At 40.1% G+C, this 16,740-nt stretch overlaps 1 protein-coding gene across 2 annotated transcripts in view; it reads left to right on the top strand.

Annotated features, from left to right (window-relative positions):
* Positions 1-16,740, top strand: part of ATXN10 (ataxin 10) — an 85,788-nt gene that overhangs the window by 26,613 nt on the left and 42,435 nt on the right. For both annotated transcript variants that reach the window (XM_084205506.1, XM_084205507.1), the window contains exons 6-7: positions 9,349-9,429; positions 16,098-16,263. In XM_084205506.1, the coding sequence (XP_084061632.1) occupies positions 9,349-9,429; positions 16,098-16,263 (247 nt within the window). The remainder of the gene's footprint in view (positions 1-9,348; positions 9,430-16,097; positions 16,264-16,740) is intronic.

Here is a 16,740-nt window from a genome sequence, read left to right as displayed (position 1 = left end):
ATGAAAATGTCTTACCTTCCCTGTGGATGTTTGATGTGGGTGGGGAATGGTCTCTTTTTAGGGCAATCTTGAAATGAAAAAAGGAGCAAACTCTAACACTGAAAATTTGCAGCTGTACTTCAGCTCTCACTGAAGTACATCTACATCCCAGTAGGATTGCTGAAAGGAATTTACATGGCTGTGGCATTTGCAGAGAATTAATGTCCTGTTGGAAAGGTTTGGGTCTCTTGTGCCACAGCTGGCAAAAGTGCCCAGTAACCATTCTACAATATTATATGACTGGACTGAAATCCAGATTATTCTTGGTGGTTATGCTCAGTGTTTACTCACAAGTGACTGAAATTAAGATGTTCTTACCTAAAGTTCAAAGTAGCACTTAATTCCTGCCTACCTTCTTGTTTCTGAGCTGGAGTATCTGATTTCATGTTAAAGAAGTGAGACACATGTGTTTATTCTTCCTGTTGACTGAGCTTTCTTGCTGTCAATTGCTGCTTTTAGATATTGGAACTCTTTATTTGAATAACTAGGTAAGTTTTGGTCATAGGCAGAACTTCTATTCATTATTTTATTCCATTTTATTGTGCACTGAAATTTATGAAATTAATGTTCCTCTGAGACAGTAGCCAAATGCATTCTTCAAGTAAAAACTATGGTGCTCATAATAGTTTTGCAGTTGCTGCCATGAATTGTTAGGACAGAGAGAGGATATCCAGGATAAATATTTGGATTTAAGGTCATTGGCTGAAATGTAGTCTCTTCCATGGAGTGCTCACTACTCCATTCAGCTAGCACACTTGGGTTCTCTATTCCTCACTCATCACAGGAATGCAAACACACTTTTCAGGTCTTTATTTTGATGGGCTGACAGTTCTTTCTCTGTTAATAATCCTGTATTCATGTTTAGAGTCCAGTTTCCAATCTTCCATTTGGAAAAGTCCTTAGGAAAAGTTCAGGAGGAACCTCCTTCCAAGTGTGATGCCTTTTGCCTCTTCCACAGCCACTTTGTATTCAAGGAAATCTGAGATTGTTATGAGCAGTTCCTCAGAGCTTCTTTTTTAGAGGCAGCAGTTGGTAGCAGAACTTTTGCTGTTCTTCCTCTGTCTGCCATAAGCTCCTCTCCCAGTTAGAGAGAGCAGAGGAAGGGTCTGTAAAGGTTGGATGTAGCTTTTTAGAATTCCCCTGTCACTTTTGCCTACTTCTTGAGTCACAAGACATTTGGTAGAAGGCTAAGATTTTGGGTCAGGAAAGAGGGAATATCTGAGTGTTGGTTCTGCTTCCTTTGAGGGGTGGGTCATGGGAAATAAGATCTCAGTTCAGCAGCTTCTGATTCTAATCAGTGATGGAAAGCCAAGTTATTCACTTCCTAAGCAGTTTCTGAAACAGAGAAGAGCTGTTTTGCAGATCAGCATAGTGGAATTTTTAGACTAAGCACTGATGCAGTTTTAAAGTGTTTGTACATTGACAACATAACAAAAAGTTGCCTTAAAACTTCAAAGAATGAGAGGTCACAGTGCTGTACATTTAATTGTGTTTGTTGAGTGATACACATTCTATTAAGTATTTTTGTGGCGTGCTAAGAAATAGTTAATAAAGGAGGAAGTCAGTTTTCTAAGGAATGCCCTGGTCAAATTTTTTGTTCAGTTCTTCTGTGATCATGTTTCTCTGGATCAGATGGTCTGAAGGTTTATTTCATTAAGCTTGTGGTTACTTGTTAGCCTCAGAAATGCTTCTATCTGTGAAATCTGTGAAGCTGGAGAATGTAATACACACATTTAATAAATATTCTAATGATTTAAGAACTGATGCATCCTTCTCTTTCTCTGTTAGAAGCTTGATCCTCTCAACAGCTCCAGGATTATTTACATATTGCTGTCTTTGCCATTTTTAATGTTAGATGCTGAATGGCACATTAAAATAATATTAATTAACATCTATTAGACAATGTATTTTTACATTGCCACCAAACTTCTGTTTAGTACAGCTCCTGAGCTTGTGTCAGGCTAGCAGTCCTGTAATCTTGAATGCTGGGAGCTCATCAGAGGTTGCTGCTGCTGGTCTGACTCTCAAGAGCAATGGTCTGAGGAAGCAGATGGCATATAAGTTCTGAGATGGCATATAAGTTCTGAGGTTCTTAAAAATATTTGTCTGACTGACTCGTACCCCTTTGGAGCTGGGCGCGTGGAGAGTGCCCAGAGCTTGCTGCTTTGGAAAGTTGCAAAGTGTGTGATGTTACAGAATGTACTTCAAAGAGTGAGTCTTTGCAAAGACACTAACTTTGCAGAAACAAGTTTGCTTCCTTTCTTGGATCTGATTTCTGACATACCCTAATTAACTGATCCTATCTCCTCCATCGTTTGTTGCTGTGAAGTTGTCTTCTAGAAAACTTGCTGTTCCTCCCAAAGTGAGCTGCTGTTTCCTGAATTCTTACTGGTTTTTCTGCTTCTTTTGTGTCTCCTTCTCCCACCCCTGTCTTCCATCTTATATTTCTATTCAAAGGGATGAGCATGGTTTTCAAGCCCTGGTGTGACAGTAATTTATTTTCTGTGTATCTTCCATCTTTCCGAAGTATCTGTATTGATACACAGGTTTAATTCTGAACTGTTGATATAATGAGCTGAACATAAAGAATTCTTGGATAGTTTGGGTTGGAAGGGGCCTTAAAGCTCATCCAGTTCCAACTCCCTGCTGATAAGGACAAGTAGAACTGAACAGCATTTTACTCACTGACAAGGATAGTAGAACAGAACGACATTTTACTCTTATCAAATAAGAGCCAGTGTAGCCTTGGAGAAGCAGACAAAACAAAATTCATGCAAAATGCAAGCAGGATGCCAGCTCAGCTCTGCAAGGTTGACAAAGTTAATGCAAAACAATGATATTGCACTTGCTCAAAAGTGGGGGTCAAGGAGCAGCCACCTAAAAAGGACACTGGAATTTGAAGACAGACCCTAAAGAACCAGATAAGGACTTCCAATAAGGGGTGTGACTGTGGCAAATAAAGTCAAGGAAGTGGAAATAGCTCATGAATATGTAATCAGAGTATGTGATAAAAGTTCTGTTCATCTAATGATTGGGGCACTCAGTTGAAAGAAGGATCCCCTGGGTCCCCAGTGCTGCCACAAAGAATTCCTGCTTTCTGATACTCAAACTGTGTTAGAAAGTTTCTCTTAGGCCAATTTCAGTATCAATGCCATGGGCAGGGACACCTTCCACTATCCCAGGTTGCTCCAAGCTCTGTCCAGCCTGGCCTTGGACACTTCCAGGGATGGGGCAGCCACAGCTTCTCTGGGCAACCTGTGCCAGGGCTTCCCCACCCTCATAGGAAGAATATATTTAATATCTATTAGATATATCCAATATACCCTATATCTAATCTAAACCTACTCTCTGTCAATTTATATCCATTCCCCCTTGTCTCATCACTACAGTTCCTTATGAAATGTCCTTCTCCAGCTTCCCTGTAATCCTTTTGGATACTGGAAAGTTCTGTGAGGTCTCCACACAACCTTCTCTTGTCCAGGCTGAACAACCCCAACTCTGTCATCGTGTCTCCATAAGGGAAGTGCTTCAGTCCCTTTATCAACTTTGTGGCCTCCTCTGGACTTCCTCCAACAGTTTAAATTTGTTAATGTTTAAATATCTTAATGTTTAAATATCTTAAACTCCTAAGCTGATTCTTGTTCTGGTGCTGCTGGCTTTCAACAGCCTCTTCCTACCAAAGGATTCCATCCTTGAGGAAACAAAGCTGGAATATAACTGACTGTAACTGTTCAATAACTGATATGTATTTTGTACTCTGTTTCTGTGTGACTACCAAGACATGAAGAGCCCTCTGTTACAACCTCCTGTACAACCTCCTGTGAAGTTCCAAAGAAATGCTCTGTCTTATTTTCAGTAATAGCCCTTCCTAAATACATGCAGAGAACCTTTGGCTCTGGAGGATTGTGGAGCCTTACAAAAGTTGTTTCTCTATGTCTCCACATACATACACATTCACTCCCTCTTGGGTTTGTGTTAATCAGTAGCAAAGTATGTCACAGAGTGTAGAAGGTACAGTATTTAGAAAAGAAACCAGCAGAGAATGCCACATGAGATCTATTTTAGAATGTGAACCTAGAAAAGTATGTGTCTTTTAAAAATAATTAGGGAAAAAGTAGTAAAAAAAAAAACATTGTAATTTATTCTAACCAAGATCAATGTGTGTTCTAAAAGCTGTTTATTTTAGAAATACCTTGGTGGCTCCATTAGAGATGAGAGTATAGCTTGTGTCATCAGTTTTTTCCAAGTATGTGCATGGGGCAGTTCAGCCAGTATGGATAGGAAAAACAGGTTGTATTTTTGATTCCTGAAGAGCAAAGTACAAAAATCCTCCATTTTAAAATAAGAGGCATAGTGTGCTTTTTGGCTTTCAGAAAAATGATATTAGAAGTGTGGTCAGCTGTTTGGCATTGAAGTAAGTTTTGCTGAACATCCACTTTCTCTTTTTGAAACCACAACTCAATGATTACTGTAAAGATTAGGATGTGGGGCTACCCCTCCCCAATTTTTTGCCTTTGGGTTTTTTGTCCTGGCTTATGGAAATATGTGTGGACAGAAACTGGTACTCCTGTGGCAAGGAGTCTTGACTATGGGCACAGATTTAAAGGCAATGGTAGAACTCTTCAGGGCTGCTCTTTTTGTTTAATTGGGCTGAAGGGGTGTGTGGATGTGTGTGTGTGGGGTGAAGGAACTCTTTTTTTTCATTTGGCTGGCAACTCAGTTTTTTTTCTGTTGGACAGCTTCTGTTCTGTTCTTCTGTTCTTCTTCTGTTCTCCAGAAAATAATTATTTTTTAATTCCAGGAAAGTTGAAGTTGTGCTGCAGGTTCCAAGTTCAGCTGTGGTTTTAAATAGTACTGACACTTGGAAAAGTTTCCTTAATTTTAGAGATCTGAGTAACTTCTACTTTCTATTTGCAGTAGCAGTGAATTGGCACAAATTTCCTCAATCTTTCAAAGCTCAGCCTCATACATTTAATTATCTTGTCACCTCTTTCTTCTTGTGTATATTGTGGAGAGGGAAGTGCTGGAAGTGCTGTTAGCTATTGCTAATCATCTTCCAATTTTTTCTTGGTAGCTCTTCAGAAAAATATTATTTCAATTTTATGTATAAATTAGATTTAATCTCTGTATAGTGCCTTTCATATGTAGCTATCAAATTCAGTGGGAGTGTTCTCTGAATCAGAGAAAGACTGCACATAATTTGAATTTAGTCTTCTAGACCTCAGAGTTTACTTGGTGGGGACTATCATGGCCAGAAGGGAGGATGCTTTCATTGGGAAGATGGAAGGATGTTCACTGTTGTGCTTGGTTCAGCACAGGAGAGGGGTATTGTGATGGTGGATGCTAGGACCAAGCCTTCCATAAGAAAATGTGTTTCTTTATTCTTCTTCTGAGAGAGAAGTGCTGGTGTGGGAATGGGGTGAATTACATTTTTTCTAGTGATTTTATGACAGCACACATTCCACTTGTTATTGAATAGCTTTATACTTGTAATTGTTTGTTTAAATGGTTTTGGTAGTGTACTTCTATTCTTGTGCAAGGATGAAAAATGCTTCTTCTAAAATGTGCTCTGATTCCAAATAATTCCTCATGAGGCATATTTTTTTTTTTGCATCTAAAAAGGCTGGTGATGAGAGTTTGAAGGTTGGCTGAAAATAGCTGAACTTTCTTCTTTAGTTCTCTTCAAAATTGGATGATTTATTACATTTGTTTGTTAAATTACAGTAAAAAGATAGCTATTTAGTTCTTACTAAATATTTTGGATAGAGTGGCATCATTGTAGGGTGATGAAAAATGCTTTTGGCTGGAGATTGAAAAAGAAGGTTGCTGATCAAGTAAAGAATTGCCATGTCTTGTTCTTTGTACTTGAAAAACATGTGGAGTTGTCTTCCTCTTTTGCTGAGACTGAGGAAATTGTTTCCTAAATTTGCTAATGGGATAAAATCAACTTAATATGGAGCATGACATTTGATGATAAAGTTGATTGCTTACACCCAGCTTTGATTGGAGCAAGCTTAGTGGCCATCTGGAATATACTGAGTGCAAATGTAGCTCGTACCACTTTGTCTTGGCTGCTTTGGAACTGCAGTTTGGTACAATACAGCCCTTGTGCTGTTATAAAGTCTTTGAACATCTCCTCCTGTATTTATCTACTATGGAAGCACTTGATTTTTTTAGGATTTTAGCCAAACAGTTTTTAAAGAGTCAAGAAGATTGGCATATTTAACACTATTCATTTCTTACTGTGTTACGCTTGCATAACAGCTTTAATTGTCATGATTTCCTTCACTAAATTACAGTGGTCTTCAGTTTATTCCAGTGGTTCTGCTGTTGGCCCCCAAAGAGAGTTTAAATCTCCTACCAAAGCCTTTTGTGTGCATTTGAAATGCCATGTTCAGTCAGTAACCCAAAACTGAATATCTTTTTATATTTCAGAATTGTGGATGATCTTACTTTTCCTCTTCTTTTCTCGTGCCACAAATGAAAAACAGGAGTGCTGAGAGGATTAAAGATAGTACATTGAATTTGCTGCATCCTTACTTAGCTACCTCCAAAATTGCTAGGCATGGTGAAGGAGTTGGAAGTGCTTTAGTCCACTATTAGTTCTTCTGTTATCTCTTGGTGATGATGCTCATGCTCTGTTCTTCAAGATACAGTAGTGCAGAAAGTGGATAAGGGAAAAGGGACACTTAAATACAGAAGCAGATATTTCATAGAATCACACACTGGTTTGGGTTGGAATGGACCTTAAAGCTCATCTCCTTTCTTAAGCTTCTCTACTGCCATGAGCAGGGACAGCTTCCACTATCCCAGGTTGCTCCAAGCCCTGTCCAGTCTGGCCTTGGAGACTTCCAGGGATGGGGCAGCCAGAGCTTTTTATTTTCTGAAGTGTTACATCACATCATGAAACCAAAAGGTAAGAATCAGAAATTTTAGTGTTAAAATATTCCAGGCTTCTCAAGCAGTAGAGGTCTAGTCCACAGAATGTGCAAAATGTGTGTGAGGAAATGATGCAGGAGCACTGACCCAAGGAACAGCTGAATTATGGGCCTTCCACTTTGCAGTAGTGATTGATCAGCAACATGAACCTAGTAGCAGCAGATTTTTTTTCTGTGATAATTATTGATCATTTTTTAATTATAAGACAAGTAGGCAAGAAGATTTCCTCCATGTAGTCTTAAACGTGAAAATTAAGCTTTAAATTAAATAACCCCAGTTGCAAAATAGAAAAATTTGGCTTCAGGCTATCTCCTCAAATGCATTTTTTACTCTACTGCATTGTCAGCTGAAATTTGTTCATTCTTAGGCCAAGTTCTGTGTCCTGCCTAGCACTGATCTGTGCTATTTTCTTCTGCAGCTCCATACAAAAGTTTGTGGTTCTGCTTAAATCCATGGAAAATGAAGTTGGTTGTGACGATTCTGAAGGTTTAACTGTGGATGGCTGTGAGATGTTAGTTCAGGAGCTGTGGAAGAGTTGCTCTTGACTGCCCTGCTGTTGGCTCCACTTGGGTGTTAGAGCTGAGTCTGTGCAGCTCAGCTGGATACATTCCTGCTGCTGACTTTGGGCGAGTCTTCGTGTTTTTTGAAATTTGTTTTGAAAAACTCTTGGGTCAATGCTACGCTCCTCAGCATGCCAGTTTTAAGTTGATGATTCCTTACACCACTGCATATTTTTTTTATGAATGAATGTGCAAATATCAGTAAAAAGAAGTGCTGTAGAAAATAGGTTTTCTTCCTCCCCCTCTTAAAAATGTCAAGTTTTCAGTAAGTGAATCAGACCCTGGTTAAATCCCCATTTAGGATTAGAAACATAATAGCTATTAATCTTTTGGACCTCTTATTCTCCTGTCTGCCCAGTTGGCATTGAGTACTTGTCCAAAAAATACTTTGTTGCAGCTGGAAGGCTTCACTGTGATCTTATTAGCTATGTAATAGATTATGGCAATGCAAAATAAAGGCTGTCAGCAAAGGGAAAACTAGGGAGGAGGTGGGGGAGCATTGAAATTGCTTGACTTTAAAATTATTTTAACTGTTCTTTTTCTGTAACTTCATCAGCTCAGAGGATGCTCTGAGACTTAACTTGTAATTATTGTAGCCTAGACAAGCCTACTTTAAAAATGCATTATCTAGTTTGAGTGTACCTATACACCATAAATATCACTGCTAGTGCTCCTGGGGATGTGATTTGAAGAGCTAAATCCTTTTACCTACTTTGTTTTTTCCCATAACTGGGATTATGAGTCTGGTTGAAATTAAATGAGTATCACCTGCTGTGGCCTGCTGTGGATGGTGCTTGGGAGAGCAAACAGTGAAACACTGGCATTAGCACAAGGCCAAGGCTGACCATATTTTCCAGAGAAAGTATTAAGAAGAAAGAATGAGCCATTGCCAGTTTTGGATAGATTGTTTTTTAAAGAGACTCTTGAGGAATGTTGCTATCATAGATCCCTTGCAACATTTTGGTGAAGAGAAAGAGGGAACTAGTGACCAGTTTGTCAACTTTTAGTCATTTGTTGGTCTTTTTGTATTCCAGACAGAAACCCCCAATATGGTGTGAGAAGGGGGAGGTGGTGGTTAATAATTTATTACAGAATATACTTCACTGGATTTTGACCGGCAAGATCCTTGTGTTAAAGTTGGGGGTGTGTTGTGCAGAGGCAGGAGTTGAACTTGATGATCTTCATGGGTCCCTTCCGAAATATGAGACTCTATGATTCTACATCTACCTGCCTTGTAAAGCAAGGACTTAAAATTGGTTCTCAGCTTAGGTCTCTATTACACAAGGAGGGTATGTTTGAGAGTTGAGAATAGTGCTTTGTTGCCTTGCATCTGAGAAAGAAGTTCCCATTTGCTTTGATGCTTTATTAGATTGCCTTTTTTAAAGAAAAATCAATATATTATTTGGGCACTTTTTTGACTGTTTGGGCTTACAGACAGTGTTGTGATGAATAGAAAAATAATTTTCAAGCTTGAACTTTGTCTTTTTGCTTAAATGAATAGACCATTGGATGAGTGTTTCATTGTTTTGAATTGTGGTGTATATAACTGGCCTAAGACTCCAGCCAGCTTTCCTTCAAGCATGTGAGTAAAAGTGTGCTGAACTGATGAGAAATGCTCATTGCTATGTTAGGGGAAAAACTGCAGGACAACGTGCAATTATTTGGTGCCAATTTGTATCTATTAGTGAGTAGGACCAAAAGAGCAACACACATTAATCTGCAAGTAAAACTAAGCAGCACCCTTTGGAGTGAGTGAATGTGGATACTGCTTTTATAGCTCCAATAAGACTTTCTTTTTCTTTTCTCTTAGGTTCCTGATTGTTACAGAACATTTGCTGAAATGTCCAGAGCTGGTAAAAGCCCTCTATGCCAAACTGAGCAATCAAGAAAGGTAACCCCAAAACCAGTGTGGCTTTTAGTATTTAGCATTCCATATAGAGTATCCTGTTCACATGATTGAAAAACTGTGTGGTTTCATAGTTGGCACAAAATCTCTAAATACATGTTTCTATGTCAGTAATGGTTTTAAATTGGTTGGTTAACATTACAGCTTAGCCACAACTGGCAGTGATTTATGTAGGGTTGCAGAATCCAGGTTGGCGCCATTACTCGGTAAAGAAATACTTCACACACAAAAAAGGACAGGATTTTATGCCTGGGTCTTGATTTCATAAGAGCACCACACCCTGCAGAGTTTTACAGCTCGATTAGAAATGTCCTCAGCTCTTCATACTTCTGTTGTTATGTCCAGAAATTAAGAGGAAGCCTTTAAGAAAGATGGAAGTGTGTCTCATACTGGTTAGCAGAACCTACAAAACATAGATGAGCAGATGCCTGTGATTACTTAGTCTTTAATGTTTCCACTGTTGAAGAGCTTCAGCAAACCTTCTCCTTGAAAAAGCATTGCTAGCTTCCTTCAAGTGTGTGAGTAAATGTGTGCTGAATTGATGGGAAATGGCCACTGCTGTAATGGGAAAATGCTCATTGCTTTAATAGAGAATTGATGAAGATTGAAAAAGATACTTTATTAAGGCAATCAAATTTGGGAAACACTGCTAGAATTCTGCAGCTCCTCCAACTGCTTGAAGATTTTGTGGTCTCATTTATGTGTTTAATGTGCCTATGTTGTTCTGCATCCACCCAGGGAAGCTGCAAGTTCCTCTCTAATTTTTGCAGGTGAAAAACAAAGCACTGACTGAAACAGTGCCTTTGTGTTTTTTCAGTGTTTTGTGTTGTTTCCAGTGTTACCACAGGTCAGGGTTCAGGTACTGATTGGAGATTATAAGAAGACTGAAAGAATATTAGACCAAGAAAGAATATGCAATAAGTTTGAACTGTAAATAAAATACCATTACTGTATGGGGATGGGATGGGAATGGTAAGGAGGGAAATACTGTTTTCCTCCATGATTCAGGATGACCAAGTGGGAACAAATCTGAGCTGTGTGCTTAGTGTACCAGGAGGTAGGTGCTGTGCAGCTGTTCTGAGTGAATGAGCCAGATTGGATTCTTTTGGGGAATATCACAAATGGCACTTTGCATGTTTTCATAATGCCTTTGAGGATAGAGTGGGCTGGGTTAGAGTGCTCAGTGGTACTTAAAAGTAGATGCAACCAGTTTCTAGAAAGGTCTCAGCATAGTACAGATGGTCATCAGATTCCTCGCCTCAAAGGCTTTTGGTATAGGCATGACACAGATGATCACAGGGGATCACCAGTTACAGCCTATCTGCTGAATTTATTATTAATCCCAAGAATTCTGCCAGTCAATTCCAATAAGTTTTTCAAAGACATAATCACAGTACAGTGTGTTATGAATTGGACACTGCTTAATTTCCTGACAAACATATGGAAGTGCTGTGGAATAATCTTTTTGCATCCAAGCTATAGAAGAATACCCTGCCTTGGCATCTTCCTAGGTAGGGTTAGTGTATTTAAGAATGCATTCTTTTGAGATACATGAGGAGACAAATCCAATTCAGATAAAAACATTCTCACTGGATGTCATGAACTGGAAAAAAAAAGTAGCCACAAAGCATAGGGAATTCACTGTTTGAAAATAAACCGAGGAGTCTTCACTGCAAGCATTGTCATGTTGGGTGTCCAGTGAGGCTGACCAAGTCCTAGAAATGAAGAATGGTATTGAGGTGTCTGGGGAAGGCAGCTGGAACTCATGAATGTGTGGTAGTCCTCAGTTACAGTATCCTCTGCCATGCACATTAAATACAGGTAGTTTAAATGTATTTGCTGAAATGAAATTAGCTGTGCTGAGGAAGTTTGTGAATATGCCCATTAGTGGTGCCCCCCAAAGCTTGCAGTTGCCTGGGATGCCTAGAGTGTACGTGGCTATGCCACTGCAGTTATTTGCACTGTTCACAGTATTTGCACTATTCCAGGTATTTCCTGCTGTTGAAATGTTTCCAGTGCTGTTTCCATTGCATTTGTGTTGCAATGGCCATGGTGCCTCCCTTAAAGCAGTTCTTGTACAAGTGGATTAGCAATTTGAATTTTCAATTAAAATAAAATTCCTGACTTCTGGACAATTCTCTCTTTTCATTTCCTAAGAAATTTAATGTGTTGCATGTCTAAGTGTGCAAATGGCCTGAAATAAATCCTGTGTTAATGTAATCAGGTTTTAAGTGATATTCTGGCCTGGAGAAGTGACAATGCCTGCTGGTTCTCTGGAAGGGATTATTGTGGAAGGATATGGCCACTGAGGTGAAAGAGTATAGATGCTTGAATCCTTTGCCAGATTTGAGATTTTCCTGCATGTGTGTATAGGTATTTGGCAGAAGTATTTAGAAAAAGCCTGGTTTGCATTCATCCAAGTTAGCCTTGAGCATGGGCACACTAAGTTCATGCCTTGCTTGTCTTACTTATAAAGTCTTCAAAAAATGAGCACATCTGTTGCTGTCCCTTCCAAGAAGGGGTTTTGCTTTAATGAGCAGCATGAAAAAGTGCAGCTGAATAACTTCCATGTGTTTTTAAGATGCTCAAGTACTTGCATCTCTAGGTTTGATTTTAGTGTTGTCAGGTGAAGTGTCCTGAGTAAAGGATGCAGCCATTGATGGAATTGCCTGCCAGGAAATGGGCACCAGGTCCTGCAAGCAACACCCCTTCTTGCTAATGCTCAGCTACAGGGCTGCCATTGTCACTGCTTGGAATGGTTTTGTTCCTGGCAGTGCTCCCAGCCATAGAGTAGCTGAAGGTAGCACTGATCTACAGTTGCTGACAAATTTACCAGTTTTCATTTAATGTGATGCTTGCAAGTATCATTTGAAGATGAAAGAAGTGAAAGTTTTGAGGAAGGGCCTAATTTGTCTCTTGGAACCATTGCTGTCAGAGAAGTGTTTCAGGAAGGAGAAGCCTCAGTCACAGAGGAAGAATGTCCCAAGTGTCTGGCCCTTGCTGAGTTTTTATAAACAAAGCACATTTGATGCAAACATTATGTGATGCTAAGAAAATCAATAGAATTTGACACTGCTAGTTTTAGGCTTAGTGAGGCAGCAATTTATTGTGTAGTAATGACCTTCCAGATTTAAATTGCATTTGAATCCTATTGTTTATTTGCAAGCTACAGGAAACAGAAGTTTGTTTTACTGATGACTGCAGATACCTTATAGTGGCTGTTTTAAGTTTATGCCAGTTTAGTCAGCTTCAGGAAGAACTGGTTTAAACTTGGCTGGGGGAAAAAAATTGCAAGAGATTCGCAAAAGGGCTCCCTCAGCAGTGCCTAAAGAAGAGGAAGATTACATGGCATTATTATTTCCAAACAGAAGTATAATTGTAAATATAATACACAGAATTAGATTTGAGTTCCTGAACTGAGTTTGCAGAAATTCAGCTGGTACTGGCAGTTGTCATATTTGTTGTATTTAACTGCAGGCAAACAAGTAGGAGGAGATGCTGTCATTTGAATGGCTGAACAAGTTGTGAGATCATTTAAAAGAAATGGGCAAATTGCATTGTCTGAGAGAACTAACTTGGAAAACTTAGGGTGAATCTTGAAAGAAAACTGAAATAATAGAAAAAAGGAATGTAAGGGAAATTGCACCAGAACAAAGCACTGCACTCTCGGGAAACTACTGGCTGAATGGCAAGACTTGCTTGAAATTCAGGGAAAGATGGGCATGTCCTGAATGACTGTGCCTGGAAAAAAACTCAGGAAAATGGTTTGACTTGAATCCTAAAGAGACCAGAACATTTCAAAAGAAATTTTATTCAGGTGGTGTTTTAAAGAAGGACTGCAGTTGTTGAAAAAGGCATCCACTCATATTGCAAAGGGAAAAGTAGTGCAAAAAATTTCCCTATTTGCAACCATTTAATCTATTAAATGGGGTTTATGGAAGTGTGGTGACTCTCCAGCTTGTTTACAAAAGGATTCTTGTCAGTTTAAAACATCTATTATCTGTATTATTGGTGCAAGAAGCACTGACTAGAATCCTGTCAAGCAGCAGATAGTATTTGTTTTTGGTTTGCATGGCCTGGTTTTGGTAGCAGGGGGATTACAGAGGTGGCTTCTGTGAGAAGCTGCTGGAAGCTTCCTCCATGTCTGGCAGAGCCAATCCCTGGCAGCTCCAAAAATTGACATGCCACTGGTCAAGGCTGGGACAATTAGAAGTGGTGGTAAGATATTTAAGAAGAAAGGAAGAAAGAAGTTTTTGCACAGTTGCAATAGCAGCCAGAGAAGAGTGGAGTGAGAATATGTGAGACAAACAACTCTGCAGACACCAAGGTCAGTGAAGAAGGAGGGGAGGAGGTGTTCCATGGCACAGAGCATGGTGAGGCAGCTGTGCCCCTGCAGCCCAGGGAGATCATGGGGGATGCAGAGATCCACCTGCAGCCTGTGGAGAGCACCCATGCCAGAGCAGGGGGATGCCTGAGAGGAGGCTGTGACCCCATGGAGGCCTGTGGAAGGAGGAGCCCACACTGGAGCAGCCTGTCCCTAAAGACTGTAGCCATGGCAGGGTGACCCACACTGCAGCAGTTTGATCACCCATAGGAGGGATTCACAGTGCTGCAGTTTGATGGGGGGTGTTGCCCTGGGATGGACTCACACTGCAGCAGTTCCCAGGGATCTGTTGCCGGTGAGATGGACTCACGTTGGAGAAGTTAATGGAGAGCTGTCTCCTGTGGGAGGGGCCCCACAGTGCAGCAGGGGAATGACTCCTTTCCCTGAGTAGCAGGAGAAAGAGTGGGTGATGAACTCAGCAGAACCTCCATTGCCTGTCTGCCTTCACCACTGGGGTAGGAGAGCTGGGAAGGACGGGGGTGGATGGAAGGTGTTTTTAAGGTTTTATTTTACTGCTCATTATCTGCTCTGATTTTGTTAGTAATAATTTTAAGTTATATCTCTAATTTCAAGCCTGTTTTGCCCATGACAGTATTTGATGAGTGATCTCTTATGGCCCTTACCTAAACCCATGGACCCTTTGTGAAGTTTTCTCTCTCCTGTCCAGCTAATGGGAAGGAGAGGGGACGGAAGTAAGAGAGTGGCTTTGGTAGGTGCCTGACATCTGGCCAGGGTGAACCCATGAAGTACTGGAATAATTCCTTTGTTCATCAAGCCTGTGACCAGCCTGTGTTCTTAGCTGAGCATGTGCTTGAAAGATTCTAAACTTGGTGAAAACTGACATGTCAAGTCTAGCCCTGTGTCAGGGGCAAATGACAGATCTATGGGCTTGGGTTTTGTATGGGATGCCAAATGGGAAAGCCTTTGGTCAGTGTGGGGTGTTGGGGAGCTGGGGTGTTGGGGAGCTGGACTCTGGTTGTTTGGAGATGGGCAGGGTTGCCTGGCTGTAACCTGCAGGACAGACAGACAGTGAGCAAAGCTCCTGAGAGAGGCTGCTCCAGCCTCCTGCCTGCAGTCTGCCCTTTGCCAAGTGTGCCGGCAGCGCTTCTGCGCTGCTGTGTTGAAAAAGCTTTTTGTCCTCCTTCAGATAATAGTTTACTGCAGCTGTATTAATGACACTGAGAACTGAGTTTAGCAAGGACTAAGTAGCTGTTTTGTGATTAATGGAGGTGGGTTCTTGGAGGTTAATAAAGCAGTGACCGAGCTTTTTCCACAGAAAAAGACATTTCTCTTCCTCTCTTGACAACCTGCTTGGTAAATTTAAAAGAAAAAACATTTGAGCTATTCCACATGTTTGAATGTCATTTGTTCCATCTGAATTTCAAATATTTCACTGGAAGAAAATGCTGAGCTGGCTTTTGAATTCATTCAATAAACAGTGTTATTACAGTTTGAGGGAATGGCAGTGAGACTTCAGCAGTCCCTGTGTGCTGGACTGGAGCAGGGACCTGTAGGAGGGCCTCTGCCATGTCCAAGTCCTACTTCCACAAAATGCCCTGACAACATGAAAGGACATTGGAAATAAAATAACACTAAAGCTGTTAAAAAACTCAAGCCATGCAGATTTCATACAGCAGCTTCATTATGTGTCTCATCACTTGCCAACTTCATGCATTGAATGTCTCTGAGTGGTACATGAGTGATTAACTTGGATTTGCTTAGTCCATCTAGTAACAATTATAAAATTATTGTAAAGAGCAGAGTGTGCATATCAATTTTTATTTTTCCTGTTTGGTCTCAAAATTGGTTTGGGAAGGACAGTTAGTGAAGGACTGTGAGCAAGGCAAGGGCTGTGAAAAGCTGTATTTTTCAAACAGAAACTGTCAAATAGTCTGTGCTTATTTTTCTATGCTTAACAGCTTGTAAGAGTTGGTTTGCAGGAAATATTAGATATAGGGAATATGCAATCCCAGTAACGTTTTGTTAGGACATAAGAAAATATAAATTGAAATAGACTTGAGAAAAATATTGTCTGGTCATATTGTTTTAATTGAATGATGAATTAAATTAGTTCCATACAGAAAAAAAAAAAACCAAAAACCAGCAGACAGAAACTGATTGCCCAACTGATTGAGGCTTAGTAATTTTTAAAAATCCTCTCTGTTACTGGCATGATAATTGTTTTTATCATTTTTTAACTACTGCTTGTTGTACTGATGATGATATGTGGCTCAGTGAATCTGACTTACAAATTGTTTTTTGTCTCCAGAGTTACTTTGTTAGAGCTGATGATGGTGAAAATAAATGACAAGAACTCAGTTAGCAGTGAAGAAATGAATGTGTTTGTGAGACATGCTGGCTTCCTTGCAGACTGCTTCCAAGAGAAATGTGGAGCTGTGCTCAAGTTAACTGCTGCAGCAGCTGCAGAAGATGAGGTATGACTGGTAACCATTTAAGTACGAGAATTTGATGTGATAAATCCTTATTGCCACTGCTGCCCATGGGGGACACACATAACAATGTCTTTTCCAGTTTACCTTGGGAAGGCAGTGGCAGAGCACACAGTAGAGCCTGTAGGACAGCAGCCAACTTTTGCTTTTAATTTGAGGATGTCAAAGGATATGGTCCATTAAAATAAGTCTACCCCATTGTTAAATATTCCAAAATCTAAATAATAATAGTTTAAGTTGTCACTTGCAATATTTGGATATTTTATTATCTTACCAAGGATCACTTCTGAAATTTATTTGAGTTTTCAGTTGTGATTAATTCAGATTTAGAAGGGTGTGTAGTGACAGGACAAGGGGGAGTAAAGATAGATTAGATTAGTAAAGATAGATTAGGAAGAAATTGTTCCCTGTGAGGGTGGTGATGCCCTGGCACAGGGTGCCCAGAGCAGCTGTGGCTGTGCC

The sequence above is a fragment of the Fringilla coelebs genome, assembly GCF_963513975.1.
Source record: "Fringilla coelebs genome assembly, chromosome: 5".
NCBI lineage: Eukaryota > Metazoa > Chordata > Aves > Passeriformes > Fringillidae > Fringilla > Fringilla coelebs.
The sequence above is the reverse complement of the archived record's forward strand: the minus strand, read 5'-3'. Positions and strand labels throughout refer to the sequence as shown.